This window comes from Sorex fumeus, unplaced genomic scaffold (assembly GCF_029834395.1).
Source record: "Sorex fumeus unplaced genomic scaffold, SorFum_2.1 ptg000195l, whole genome shotgun sequence".
NCBI classification, from domain to species: Eukaryota; Metazoa; Chordata; class Mammalia; order Eulipotyphla; family Soricidae; genus Sorex; species Sorex fumeus.
Genome location: NW_026606252.1, coordinates 1,067,456 through 1,082,397, shown reverse-complemented (window position 1 = coordinate 1,082,397; position 14,942 = coordinate 1,067,456). Strand labels below are relative to the sequence as shown.

The 14,942-nt window shown below is 55.9% G+C and overlaps 1 protein-coding gene across 1 annotated transcript in view; it reads right to left on the bottom strand.

Annotated features, from left to right (window-relative positions):
* Positions 1-4,216, bottom strand: part of RGSL1 (regulator of G protein signaling like 1) — a 37,389-nt gene extending 33,173 nt beyond the window's left edge. Inside the window, 3 exon segments of the mRNA XM_056108156.1 lie at positions 1,076-1,150; positions 2,385-2,467; positions 4,183-4,216. Coding sequence (XP_055964131.1) covers positions 1,076-1,150; positions 2,385-2,467; positions 4,183-4,216 — 192 coding nt within the window.
* Positions 4,217-14,942: the final 10,726 nt, after the last annotated feature.

Below are 14,942 nucleotides of genomic sequence, written 5' to 3'. Positions count from 1 at the left end.
AAGACAAGATTGACCCCCTCCGCCCCCCACAAGAAAATGCAGTTTTGGGGCGGGAGCGATAGCACAGCGGGGAGGGCGTTTGCCTTGCACGCAGCCGACCCGGGTTCGATCCCGGCATCCCATAGGGTCCCCCGAGCACTGCCAGGAGTGATTCCTGAGTGCAGAGCCGGGAGTCAGCCCTGAGCATCGCCGGGTGGACCCAAAAAGCAAAATAATAATAATAATAATAAAATAATATCTGGTCCATCACCCAGTCAGCACCTTGATCAATATCTGATCCATCCATAGGGGCTGGAGCGATTGCACAGCGGGTAAGGCATTTGCCTTGCACGCAGCTGACAGGGGTTCGATTCCCAGCATCCCATAGGGTCCCCCAAGCACCACCAGGAGTGATCCCTGAGTGCAGAGCAGGAGTCAGCCCTGAGCATCACCAGGTGGGACCCCAACAGGCCAAAATAATAATATTAACAACAACAATAATAATAAGAGTCATGGGACTGGACAGATAGCACAGCGTGGAGGGCGTTTGCCTTGCACACAGCCGACCCAGGTTCGATCCCGGCATCCCATAGGGGTCCCCCGAGCAGCGCCAGGAGTGATCCCTTGAGTCCAGAGCCAGGAGTTGGCCCTGGGCACGAGAGGATTCTTCCAATACCGACTCTGAGCATTCCTAATTGGCCAGATGGCAGATAGCAGGAAGACCAATCAGGTCCCGCCAACCGTGACTCAAAGTCCCCAAACTTATGTGGCCTCACGGGCCCTTTTCACCCACAAAAGTCCGTGTTCCAGGGAGAATCAATTTTCTTTAAGCAAATAATCAGAAAGTGACCCCCCTTCCACACACACACAGAGCCCTCAACTTGCATAGAAGCTAACCCAGCCCCATTGGGTCCTTCCTGCATTTTGCCACTCATGGGCTCAGTCAAGTGGACACCACGTGGCCGGGCCAACCATCTGCCTAGCGCCCCCCCACGCCCTTTGCTCTGCCCGCTGGACACCCCCTTGTGTCCACTCACCAGCTCTCCCCTCCTTTCCCACTCAGTTCCCGCAGCCCAATCTCCAGCCTGTCACTCACCAGGTTGGGCGGGATTTCCGGCCACAGGCTCCACTGGGACAGTTCAACCGTGTAAAACGGGGTCTGGCCAAACACCTGCAGAGCCAAGAAACAGCCCAAGGCTGGGCCTGGGGTCCTCGGGGCGTGGAGGGGCGCCTGGACGGCACGGACCCTGCCCCGGAACCCACAGGCGTTGCACAGACCATGAACCCTCACGCCACCCCCGCAACCTTCCTTGATGGCTGCCTTGGTGGGGGACCCTTAGAAGTCGGGATGCAGAAGGCAGGTGACTGGAGCACACGGGAAGCTTTATCCCCACCCCCCCCCCCCCCGATGTAGAGGTTTAATTAAAGTGAAGGGCTGAGGGCCGACTGATAGAGCAAGGGAAGGGGCTTGTCATGCATGCGGCTGACCCGGGTTCAATCCTGGGCACCCCATGGGGTCCTCCTGCTAGGAATGAGCCCTGAGCACTGAGCCTGGAGTCAGCCCTGAGCATAGAGCCAGGAGTCAGCCTTGAACGCAGAACCTGGAGTCAGCCCTGAGAACAGAGCCAGGAATGAGCCCTGAGCGCAGAGCCAGGAGTGAGCCCTGAGCACAGAGCCGGGAGCCAGCCCTGAGCACAGAGCCAGGAGTCAGTCTTGAGCACAGAGCCAGGAGTCAGCCCTGAACACAGAGTCAGGAGTGAGCCCTGATCACAGAGCCAGGAGTGAGCCCTGAGCACAGAGCCAGGAGTCATCCTGAACACTGATTGAGGAGTCATCATTGGGCACTGACTCATGAGCCATCCATGAGCACTAACCTGGAGTCATCCCTGAGCACAGAGCCAGGAGTCAGCCCTAAGCACAGAGCCAGGAGTTAGCATACAGCCGGGAGTGAGCCCTGAGCACAGAACCAGAAGTCATCCCTGAGTACTGATTCAGGAGTCACCACTGAGCACTGACTCATGCACCATCCCTGAGCACTGATCTGGGAGTCAGTCGTGAGCACTGATCCAGGAGTCAGCCCTGAGCACTGCCAGGCGTGCTAATCCCCCCCTCCCAAAACATGTTGTTGGGTAAGGCCACCGCCAGGGGCTGCAGAGGGGCAGCTGCCGGGTTCAGGGCCCCGTGCCGGGTTCCAGGTGGAGCCCTTGGCCGGGAGAGAGTGATGAGAAGCCGGGAGGCCCCGGGCCGAGTCTGGAGGTCAAACAGGTTGAGGCGCCCGGAGATTTCGGAGGCGATTCCGGTCCGCATATTTACTGGCCCCAATGGGGGTGGTCTGGGTCTGGGGGAGGCGAACCCCCAAACCAAGTCGGGCTGGAGCGTGGGGGTCTTGCGGGGAGAGCACTTACCGGGAGCGAGAGAAACGTGTTGAAGAAGTCCGCGAAGGTGGCATCCTCCAGCAGGGTGAGCAGGTCGGTAGAGCCAATGACCTCTGCGCGGGAGGGGCACACAGAGCCGATTGCATCGGGACAGGGACCCCGAGTGGGTTAGCGCCAAGCCCTGGCAGGTGCTTGGATGGTGCCCGGAGGAGGAAGGAAGGAGGGAAGGAGGGAGGGAGGGAGGGAGGAGGGAGGGAGGGAAGGAAGGGAGGGAGGGAGGGAGGGAGGGAGGGAGGAGGGAGGGAGGGAAGGAGGGAAAGAGGGAGGGAGGAGGGAGGGAACGGAAGGAATGAAGGAGGGAGGGAGGGAGGAAGGGAAAGGAGGAAGGAAGGAAGGAAGGAAGGAAGGGAGGGAGGAAGGGAGGGAGGGAGGAAGGAGAGAGAAGGAAAGGAATGAAGGAGGGAGGGAAAGAGGGAGGGAGGGAAAGGAGGAAGAAGGAAGGAAGGAAGGAAGGAAGGAAGGAAGGAAGATGAAAAAGGAAAGGGGAAGGAAGGAGGGGAAAGAGGGAAGGATGGAAGGGAGGGAGGGAGGGAGGGAAGGAAGGAAGGAAGGAAGGGAGGGAGGGAGGGAGGGAAAGAGGGAGGGAGGAGGGAGGAACGGAAGGAATGAAGGAGGGAGGGAGGGAGGAAGGGAAAGGAGGAAGGAAGGAAGGAAGGGAGGGAGGGAGGAAGGAAGGAAGGAAGGAAGGAAGGGAGAGAGGGAAAGAGGGAGGGAGGAGGGAGGAATGGAAGGAATGAAGGAGGGAGGGAGGGAGGAAGGGAAAGGAGGAAGGAAGGAAGGAAGGAAGGGAGGAGGGAGGGAGGGAGGAAGGAGAGAGAAGGAAGGAATGAAGGAGGGAGGGAAAGAGGGAGGGAGGGAAAGGAGGAAGGAAGGAAGGAAGGAAGGAAGGAAGATGAAAAAGGAAAGGGGAAGGAAGGAGGGGAAAGAGGGAAGGATGGAAGGGAGGGAGGGAGGGAGGGAGGGAGGAAGGAGGGGAGGGAGAGAATCCAGGGCACCAGGGAAAAATTCACGCATCATTCTGAGTTTATTGGCAGGGGGGTTCGGGGAGAGCTCACCCAGCAATACCTGGGGTTGCTTCTGGCTCTGCGCTCAGGAATCCCTCCTGGCGGTGCTCGGGGGACCCTAGGGGATGCTGGGGATCGAACCCGGGTCGGCCCCTGCAAGGCCAGCGCCCTCCCCGCTGTGCCGTCTGTCCAGCCCTGGTCCGTTTATCCACAGGGTACTCACCCAACAGTGCTCCTCAGTCTGCTAAGTAGCGGAGGGGGAAGAATTCCACCCTCACCCCCCCAAGAGTCGTGGGGTCCTTGGGAGACCTTATTGCTCCTTGGACACCCTCAAGCCCGGTGGTCACCTCCTCCGGGGAGGGGAGGGGAGGACCCCGTCCACAGTGACATCAGATTTCAAATTTGGGGTCTCCCCTCAGAAACACATGGCGGCATTGGGGGATGGAAAAATGGGAGCCAGGATAACGCTGGGTCCATGCGTGGGACCCCTGGTTTAGGCCTTCACTGGTTGTCCACACTGGGGGGCTCAAAAGTGGGACCCCCCCTACTCACCTGTGTTTGTTCATGTCACCATAAACCCCCCGCTACTGCGGGAAGTAGCCACGGAACCCCCAACGCCGAGCACACACAGGGACGGGGGTTCCACCCGAGGGTTCTGGGTTCCACAGGAAGCGCCTCGTTCAGCGTCCACGGCGGCCAGAGAGCATCTTCCTGGGCAGCCTCCCCTGCCTGGGTCCTCCTGAGAGCTGGGCCTTCGGTCTGACCACACATGCGAACTGTAGGAACCGTGTCCTTCATCGCCTCACCCAGGGCTGACTCCTGGCTCTGCACTCAGGGATCACTCCCTGGTGGTGCTCAGGGGACCCTAGGGGGATGACGGGGATCGAACCTGGGTCAGCCGCGTGCCAGGCCAATGCCCTCCCCCCATGTGCCATCACTCCAGCCCTTGGCCCAAGTGCTTTTTTTTCATTCTTTTACTTGGGGTGTGCTCAGGACTTACTCCTGGCTCTGTGCTCAGATGCTCCCCGGTGGATTGCCAGTGACTACAACCTGGGCTGACGGATCCAGGGCAGCTTTATTCCCTGTGCTGCCTCCGGCCCTCGAACCCTGAAGCTTTTTCTCTCATATCCACACGTCTGAGGCCAACAGGAAGCACAGGGACCTTTGCCACGTTTCTTGGGCCTCTGGGTGACACTTTCTTTACACGGACCACCCACCTCTCTGGCTGTTTCCACTCCAAGGCTCAGCTCGTGACCCAGAGCAGACCGCCCTTCTGGGAAGCCCCTCTGCTGGAGGGTGTGAGAACGACACTCTCTCTCCACACAGGTGCTTGACTTAGTACTTAGTTTCTTCCTGCCTTCCTGCAGGTGGGCTGAAACACCGGTTGTGGCCTCTGATCTGTCCAGTCCACTCCAATAGGCCTCCGTGGCGTTTCTGTGAGATTCAGGCAGGCGTCCACGGGGGGGGGGGGGGTGTTTGCGTCTCCAAGATACGGATCATGACACACCGGTTTGGGGACATGGAGTTATTATCAGAGGGGGCTGGAGTGATAGCACAGCGGGGAGGGCGTTGGCCTGGCACACGACCGACCTGGGTTCGATCCCCAGCATCCCATCGGGTCCCCCAAGCACTGCCAGGAGTGATCCCTGAGCGCAGAGCCAGAAGTCAGCCCTGAGCACCGCGGGGTATGACCCCCAAACCAATAATAATAATAATGATAATAATTAATTATTGTATAACTGAAACCCAAGCACAAAAATTTGTGGTCTATAACTGTACCTCATGGTGTTTCACTAATAAAATTTTTTTAAAATAATAATAATAATAATAATAATTGGGCTGGAGCGATAGCACAGCAGGAAGGGCATTTGCCTTGCACTGCGGCCGACCCGGGTTCGATTCCCAACATCCCATATGGTCCCCTGAGCACCGCCAGGAGTAAGTCCTGAGTGCAGAGCCAGGAAGAACCCCAGTGCATTGCTGGGTGCGACCCAAAAAAAAGAAGAAAAAAAAAAGAGCACGGTCATGGGACAAACATTGTCATGACCCAAAAAGAAGTAGCTGGATAAGGACCCTGCTGGGTTAGGAAAGACTAATCTGACCTGAGGACTGTGGTCTGGGATATACGCGAGATGTCCCCAGGAAGAACCAACCTTTAAGCTTAATATAGCGGGGGCCTGGAGTGATAGCATAGTGGGGTAGGGACATTTGCCTTGTATGCGGCCTGACCCGGGTTCGATTCCCAGCATCCCATAGGGTCCCCTGAGCACCGCCATGGAGTCATTCCTGAGTGCAGAGCCAGGAGGAACCCCTGTGCATTGCCGGGTGTGACCCAAAAAGAAAGGGAAAAAAAAAGCTTAATATAGCTCTTATTCTGTGTCCATACAAAATGACTAACCACTATGGGTAGGGCGTTCGCCTTACAAGCGGCCAACATGGCCGACCCGAGTTCGATTCCTCCGCCCCTCTCGGAGAGCCCCGGCAAGCTACCGAGAGTATTCGATATGCCAGACACAGTAACAACCAAGTCTCCAATGGAGACGTTACTGGGCCCGCTCGAGCAAATCGACGATCAGCGGGGAGGGCCTTTACCTTTACCTTTACCTTTATACAAAATGACTAGAAATATAAGAAGTGAATTCCACTGTGATTGTTTCAACGGTTTACCAGCTGAGGAAAGGAGAAAGGCAACACGCCCTGGATGGACTCCCGCCCTTGAGCGCATCTCCTAGTGATCTGGAGTGTTGACCCCTGAGGTGAGACTCTGCTCGAGTTGTTTCCCTAGAACTTCCCCTGAAGGAGGGGCTTTCCCTCTGTTTGTTGTTATGGCGATGCTCAACCCTCCCCCTGTGTACCCCCATCCTTCACGGTCACGGTCACGGTCCTCCTGTTGTTCATCGATTTGCTCGAGCGGGCCCCCAGTAACGTCTCCATTGGAGACCCCCATTCTTCACGGTCTCTATATAATGAAGATGAAAGAGACACGTAGAGGGAGAGAACGTAGAGAAATAAATGATCACTGATACGCAACCAGCCTGGGGGCCTGTTCCTCCGTTCCTTGTTCCCTCGTTCACTCATCACCGTTGGCTGGCCTGGCTAGGCGATTCTTGGCCCATGCATGACAAATGCATGGGTCACACGCCCCACGCTTTTTGAACTTACAAATAGCAACAACAATAATCACTGTCCTCCCGTTGATCGTCGATTTGCTCGAGCGGGCCCAGGAACGTCTCCATCATGAGACTTGTTGTTACTGTGTTGGCATCTCGAATACGTCACGGGGGAGCTTGCCAGGCTCTGCCGTGCGGGCGAGATACTCTCGGGAGCTTGCCGGGGCTCTCCGAGAGGGGCGGAGGAATCGAACCCGGCTTGGCGGGGCTGGCTGCGTGCAAGGCAAACATCCTACCGTTATGCTATCACTCCAGCCCAACAACAACAACAACAACAATAATAATAATAATAATAATAATCAGACGAGATTGGGCATGTTCAGGTTGGTATGGCCATAGACCGATAGCACAGCGGGTAGGGCGTTTGCCTTGCATGCAGCCAACCCGGGTTCGATTCCCAGCATCCCATAAGGTCCCCCGAGCACTGTCAGGAGAGATTCCTGAGTGCAGAGCCAGGAGGGAACTCCTGTGCATTGCAGGTGTGACCCCAAAAGCAAAAATAGTAATAATAATAATAATAAGAGCGAGAAGGAAGGAGGGAGGGGAGAGAGGGAGGGAGAAAGGGAGAAAGAGAAAGAACCCAGAGGGATGGAAATTTCTAGAAGCCCCATCCCTCCTCGAGCTAGAGGAATCAAGAAGCAGACAGGAGTCACACAGGAGCGACACGTCCTCAGGAACTGGCCTGTTCCCACCCAAACCATTTCCTCCTCACTGTTATCCTGAGAAGGGGCTAGAACAGACCCTTGATTGGGGGGAAACCAAGCCCCACACGGATACGCAATGTCCCCCCATGAAAACAGAGAGAGGGGGCCGGAGTGATAGCACAGCGGGGAGGGCGTTGGCCTGGCATGTGGCCGACCCGGGTTCGACCCCCAGCATCCCCAAGGGTCCCCTGAGCACCGCCAGGAGTGATCCCTGAGTGCAGAGCCAGGAGTCAGCCCTGGGCATCGCCGGGTGGGACCCAAGATGCAAAAAAAAAAAAGAAAAGAAAAAAACCAAAAAAAAAACAAAAACAAACAAAAAACAACAGAGAGAAAATGAAGAAAGCACAAAGTTCCGCTTCCGGAAGGTTCCTCGGGTTTCCCTGCCAAGAAGACTCCCGCACATTGAAGCCCACGCCACCCCCCGAAGTCGGCCAGAGCTTTGGCATTGGGAGACGTGGAGTAACTGCACCCCTACAAACAGACCCTTGATCCCTCACCACAGAAGCCGCTGAAGGACTCCAAACCCCACCCCCAGGAGAGCACTTTTCTGTGTGTTTTTCTTCTTTTCTGGCCAAGGCGGAGCGTCGGGCCGTGTCGGCGGCAGGAAGAACAGAGAGATTTTTGCGAAAGATGAAATCTCGGTCGGTGGTACCCAGGGCCCTCGCTGGCAGCCCAGGTGGGGAGGATCTGAGGGTTCGAGGCCTCCAAAGCAAACACTGGCAGACCCGGCCGGGCGTGGCCCCTCCTGGCCTCTGCTTCAAAGCGCCCCTCGGTCCCCTTTCGGCTCGCTTGATGTCTGTTTGCCCAGTTTGGGTTCATCTGGGTCACGGGAGCCCGGAGCCCGGGATGGATCCTGATGCCTTGTGGTCCTTTAAGGCGTCTCTCAGGCCAAGGGGGTGGGCAGCGAACGAAGGGGGGTCTCCCCACAAAGTCAAGACCCCAGCACCCCATGAAGTCACAGCCCCCTTGCAGTCGCTCACCTTTGAGTGTGCCAGAGTCTGTTTGGCGCCCCTGGAGTTGGGCAGGAGTGTGCAGCCGAAGATGACCTAGTGCGGGGGCTTGGGATTGGGGACCTCATTTCTATGATTATGATTATGATTTGCTTTTTGGGTCCCACCCAGTAATGCAAAGGGGTTCCTCCTGGCTCTGCACTCAGGAATCACTCCTGGCGGTGCTCGGGGGACCCTAGGGGATGCCGGGGATCGAATCCAGGTCGGCCATGTGCAAGGCCAATGCCCTCCCTGCTGTGCTGTTGCTCCCCTACAAAAACCCTTCTTTCTTTCTATCTATCTATCATTCTTTCTTTCTTTCTTTCTTTCTTTCTTTCTTTCCTTCTTTCTCTTTCTTTCCTTCCTTCCTTCCTTGCTTCCTTCTCCTTCCTTCCTTCCTTCCTTCCTCCCTCCCTCCCTCCCTCCCTCCTTCCTTCCTTCCTTCCTTCCTTCCTTCCTTCCTTCCTTCTCCTTTCTTTCTTTCTTTCTTTCTTTCTTTCTTTCTTTCTTTCTTTCTTTCTTTCCTTCCTTCCTTCCTTCCTTCTCCTTCCTTCCTTCCTTCCTTCCTTCCTTTCTTCCTTCCTTCTCTTTCTTTCTTTCTTTCCTTCCTTTCTTCCTTGCTTCCTTCTCCTTCCTTCCTTCTCCCCTCTCTCCCTCCCTCCCTCCCTCCCTCCCTCACTCCCTCTCCCTCTCTCTCTCTTTCTTTCTTTCTTTCTTTCTTTCTTTCTTTCTTTCTTTCTTTCTTCCTTCCTTCTCCTTCCTTCCTTCCTTCCTTCCTTCCTTCCTTCCTTCCTTCCTTCCTTCCTTCCTTCTTTCCTTCCTTCCTTCCTTCCCTCCCTCCCTCCCTCCCTCCCTCCCTCCCTCCCTCCCTCCCTCTTTCTTTCTTTCTTTCTTTCTTTCTTTCTGTGTGTCTTTTTTGGTCCCACCCAGCGATGCTCAGGCTGACTCCTGGCTCTGCACTCAGGAATCACTCCTGGCGGTGCTCGGGGGACCCTATGGGATGCCGGGGATCGAACCTGGGTCCGTCTCATGCAAGGCAAACGCCTTCCCCGCTGTGCTATCCCTCCGGTCCCTCAGTAACTTTTCTTCCAGTTGTATTTCCCCGAGAAATCTAGCAGATCAAACCTATTTATCGTGCTAATCCTCCCCGTACAAAATAGAAAATAAAGCTTGAGGTTGGGAGCTCTTTTCTTTTTTACTTTTTTGGGGTCCCGCCCGGTGATTCTCAGGCTGACTCCTGCTCTGCACTCAGGAATCACTCCTGGCGGTGCTCGGGGGACCCTATGGGACGCCAGGGATCAAACCCGGGTCGGCCGCGTGCCAGGCCAACGCCCTCCCCGCTGTGCTATTGCTCCAGCCCCCTTGTGTGCATTTATATATACATATATATCTGCAGCCTGCCGGGTTCTCCAAAGGAAAAATAAGACAATAAGATAATAAGTCTACCCAAAGCATCCTGCCTGCACAGCAGAGTCTGGCAAACTCCCCGTGGCGGACCCCAATATGCCAAATACCAGTAACAGTGATGGGTCTCATTCTCCTAACCCTGAAAGAGCCTTGAATGTGGCACTTTTTAAAATCTCAGGGCTAGGGGCTGGAGAGATAGCACAGCGGGGAGGGTGTTTGCCTTGCACGTGGCCGACCCAGGTTCAATTCCCAGCATCCCATATGGTCCCCTGAGCACCGCCAGGAGTAACTCCTGAGTGCAGAGCCTGGAGGAACCCCTGTGCATCGCCGGGTGTGACCCAAAAAGCAAAAAAATAAATAAATAAAATAAAATAATAAAAATAATTAAAAATAATTTAAAAATAATAAAAATCTCAGGGCTAGGAATGATGGGTCTCATTCTCCTAAAGAGCCTTGAATATAATCTCAGGGCTAGGATGAAGGAGACATTACTGGGGCCTGCTCGAGGCAATCGACGAACAACAGGATGATCATGATCGTGTGATATATCTGTAAAAATATATATATTTCCCTCTAAGATTGGTTGCCTCCTACTTTGAACCTCATCGAAGGTGGTGCGGTGCTCTTGGAGTCTGGGTAGCGTGTGTGGTGTGAAGTGTCGGTCCAGGAATAGGTTCCCTGGTGGGGTGAGGCTTGGCCTGAGCTTGTGGAGAGCGGCCGTGAGCCTGGCGGTGGTTGAGTTCTGGAGGTTTTCGGCTGCCGGGGCTGGGTCCCTTGGGGCGGGGAGGGGCCTCATCCGCCCCCCCCCCCACAACCGGGTGCCCCGAATGAAACAGCCTAGCGTGGAGTAGGGGGCATGGTCAGGGCGCGTGTCATGTTATGATCTGGAACTGGGGGCCTCTTACCTCACCCCAAGCCTGGGTCTCGCTCCTTCTCCCCCGGGGGGATCGAACCTTAACATCAGAAATCAGAAACGGGGGCTGGAGAGATTGCACAGCGGGGAGGGCGTTTGCCTTGCACATGGCTGACCCGGGTTCAATCCCCGGCATCCAATAGGGCCCCGAGCCCACCAGAACTGATCCCTGAGCACAGAGCCAAGAGTCAGCCCTGAGCACAGAGCCGGGAGTCAGCCCTGAGCACAAAGCTGGGAGTGACCCTGAGCACAGAGCAAGGAGTCAGCCCTGAGCACAGAGCCGGGAGTCAGCCCTGAGCACAGAGCTGGGAGTGACCCTGAGCACAGAGCAAGGAGTCAGCCCTGAGCACAGAGCCGGGAGTCAGCCCTGAGCACAGAGCTGGGAGTGACCCTGAGCACAGAGCAAGGAGTCAGCCCTGAGCACAGAGCCGGGAGTCAGCCCTGAGCACAGAGCTGGGAGTGACCCTGAGCACAGAGCAAGGAGTCAGCCCTGAGCACAGAGCCGGGAGTCAGCCCTGAGCACAGAGCTGGGAGTGACCCTGAGCACAGAGCAAGGAGTCAGCCCTGAGTACCTCTCAGTGTGCATTTCTGCAGCCACTGAGGACCTTCTTGCTCTCTTGGCCTTGCTGGGGTGTCCAGGAACCCGAGGGAGCCTTCAGGCCGCCAGGAGGGGCCCCAGAGGACACCCAGTGCCATGCAGCGGCCGCCAAGTTGTCTGCCAGGCCACTAATCATTCACCACCGCTGGCCTCTCTGAGCCGGGGAGGAGCTAGGTGAGCCCCGTCTTCAAAGCTCGGTCACCGTGTTCCCCTGGCACGACCCACACAGCGTCCCCTTGATGCCCGTCCAGGAGGGGCCGAGACCAGGGCGTGCCCCGCCCCGGTGCCCGCAACCCCCACCTCACCTGGCTGCGGGCTCAGTGCCGAGTTTCGAGTTCTTTAATTTCGATTTTTATATTTCATTTTGGGGATCGGAGTGATAGCACAGTGGGGAGGGCGTTTGCCTGGCATGTGGCTGACCCGGGTTCGATCCCCGGCTTCCCAAAGGGTCCCCCGAGCACCGCCAGGAGTGATCCCTGAGTACAGAGCCAGGAGTCAGCTCTGAACAGCCAGGTGGGACCAAAAAAAAAAAAACCTTCCAAATAAACTCTGTTTCATTTCACTGCACATCTATTCCTGAAATTCCTTTCTGCAAGGAAGGCCCTTTGAACCCCGGGTAAGGCTGAGGACTGACTCTCCTTTCTTGCAAAGAGCAAATCCTTGCTCCATCCTGTGCCCTGGTCTTCCCAGCTGGTCCTGGGAGGCAGAGGCAGGTGGGGAGAAATTGACCTTCTCTCTCTGTCTCTCTCTCTGTCTCTGTCTCTCTGTGTCTCTTTGTCTCTGTCTCTCTGTCTCTGTCTCTCTCTGTCTCTCCCCTTCTCTCCATCTCTCTGTCTCTGTCTCTATCTCTGTCTGTCTTTCTCTGTCTCTCAGTCTCTCAGTCTCTCTCTCACTCTCTCTCTCTCTCTCCCTCTCCACCTCACATAATCCACCGTGGGGCCCACCGACTTCAGAATGGCCTTCAATGCTCACAAAACCAATGTTCACAAAACCACCAATTTACTACAAAGCTGGACACAGCACAGCAGGGAGGACGTTGGCCTTGCACACGGCCACCCCGGATTCGATTCCCGGCATCCCATAGAGTCCCCCAAGCACCGCCAGGAATGATTCCTGAGCGCAGAGCCAGGAGTCAGCCCTGAGCATCACTAGCCCCCTCCAAAAAAGAAATGAGATAGATCAGGGGCTGAGAGAGAGCACAGGGGGAGGGCGTTGACCTGGCACACGGCCAACCCGGGTTCGATCCCCGGCATCCCATAGGGTCCCCCGAGCGGCGCCAGGAGTGATTCCTGAGTGCAGAGCCAGGAGTAACCTCTGAGTATCACCAGGTGTGGTCCCCACCCAGCAAACAGGTGCGTGTTAAAAAGCGTTTCTTGAACCGCTGGGAACTGTGTCAGGATGCCAGCAGAGGGCACTGCATCCTCGCAGACTCTGGCTCAGCGATTCCCAGGAACTGCATCCAAGGGTTTGGACAAGACTGGAAATCCCCACATCGCCAAACAACGTACTCTGGGTCTGTTGGCTTCCCGTTAAAACCGGGCTTGGGAGTAGTACGTGAGATACACCAGGATTGGGGGAGGGGGAGGGGGGTGTCCTCGATGAGGGGTTGGGAGTGGGGAAGGAATATTCCTTGGGGGAGGGGGAGAGGGTTCGAAGTGGAGAAGGACCCGCTTCAGAACACTCTAGAACCTGTGTGTGTTTCAGAACCAGGTTCAATTCCCAAACTTCCTTTGGCAAATTCAGTAAATAATCATTGCAGCTGGAACGTATCTGCATTCACGGAGAATAAAAGCCAATAACTGGGGCTAAAGAGATGGGGTTTTTTTGTTTGTTTGTTTGTTTGTTTTTTGGCTTTTTGGGTCCCACCCGGCGATTCACAGGGGTTACTCCCGGCTCTGCGCTCAGGAATCACTCCTGGCGGTGCTCGGGGGACCCTAGGGGATGCTGGGACTCGAACCCGGGTCGGCCATGTGCAAGGCAACCGCCCTCCCCGCTGTGCAATTGCTCCGGCCCTGGAAAAATGACACTTTCGACCTTCTCCCATAGCTTGCTGGAGCCTGAAGGCTGGATTTTCCCCGTCCCTCAGAAAGAATGCGGGGCAAGGCTCATTCTAGAATTTTCTAGGATGAGTTGGCTCACAGACTTGTCTTCCTCTGCACTTTCCAAGTCAGAGCCAGAATTGGGGTGGGGGGGTGGGGGGCTAGGGTGGAAATACTCAGACCCCCTCCTACCCCTCCGCCCGGTCTGGGGACCGAATGGAAGATTTCCTGTTTTCTGTTGATGCCAAGGGAGCTTGGCATCAGCTAAACTCTAACGGACCCAAACACAGCGGAGACATTTTCAATTTTTTAGACCTTTTCTTCTTCCCCCTTCCTTTCCCTTTTGGCTGTGATTGGGGGGATTATTGGGGGGCGGGTCCCCATTCCCTTGGTGGTGTGTGTCCCCCCCCCCGGAAATCACAAATGTCCTGGGTCCAATCAACTAGACACTCAAAGAATCATTGGAGCACTTAGGTTGGAGCCTGAATCAAGGTGTGTGTGTGTGTGTGTGTGTGTGTGTGTGTGTCATACCCGGCGATGCTCAGGGCTGACTCCTGGCTCTGCACTCAGGAATCACACCTGGCAGTGCTCAGGGGACCCCCGTGGGATGCCGGGGATTGAACCCGGGTCAGCCATGTGCCAGACCAACGCACCCACCCCCAACTCCACCCACCACTGAACTGTTGTCATTTTCTTCTCTTGAAGGTTGCATTATGCTCTGTTTTTTTTTTGTTTTGTTTTGGGGGCTACTCTCAGCAGGACTGGAGAGGGGGAAGGGGCATGCATCAGTGGGGAGGGACCCCCGAGCCTCTTACATGCAAAGCATGCGCACGCCAGTGCTTGGGACCACCCCCTCTTGGCGCTGCCTTTTGGAAGGAACTGGTGTTGGTTTTTCTTCTTCTTTTTGATTGAGAAGAATGGTTTCCAGCTCTGGGTGGGTTACCGGGGTGATGCCTCCAGCCCTCGAGTCTCAGCACCGTTTCTCTGGCCTCCTTTCTTGAGTCAGTGAATCATTCAGAGAGGAAATTCCGTTTCCCAAACTGCATGGTGCAGAGGAGGGTGGGGGTGGTTGGAGCGTCACCTCCAAACTCCGTCTTTACTTGAGAGCCAGGCCCGGAGAGGTCTAGGGTCCCCCCATACTCAGCGTGGAGTGTGAGAACAGACCCGGAGGAAGAGTCAGAACCGGAGACTCGGAGGCAAAGTTAGGGGCTCATTTTTCTTGCATCGGTTCGACATCAAGAACTGCAAAAAAGGGGTCGGAGTGATAGCACAGCGGGGAGGGCGTTTGCCTTGCACACGGCCGACCCGGGTTCGATCCCCGGCATCCCATAGGGTCTCCCAAGCACCGCCAGGAGGAATTCCTGAGTCCAGAGCCAGGAGTGACCCCTGAGCATTGCTGGGCGTGACCCAAAAAGCAAAAAAGAAAAAAAGAACTGCAAAAAAAGTGAAGTCTCAAGGCCCGAGCAATAGCACAGCAGGGAGGGCATTTGCCTTGCATGTGGTCAACCCAGGTTCGGTCCCCGGCATCCCATATGGTCCCCCAAGCACTGCCAGGAGTAATTCCTTAGTGCAGAGCCAGGAGTGACCCCTGAGCATTGCTGGGCGTGACCCAAAAAGCAAAAAAGAAAAAAAGAACTGCAAAAAAAGTGAAGTCTCAAGGCCCGAGCAATAGCACAGCAGGGAGGGCATTTGCCTTGCATGTGG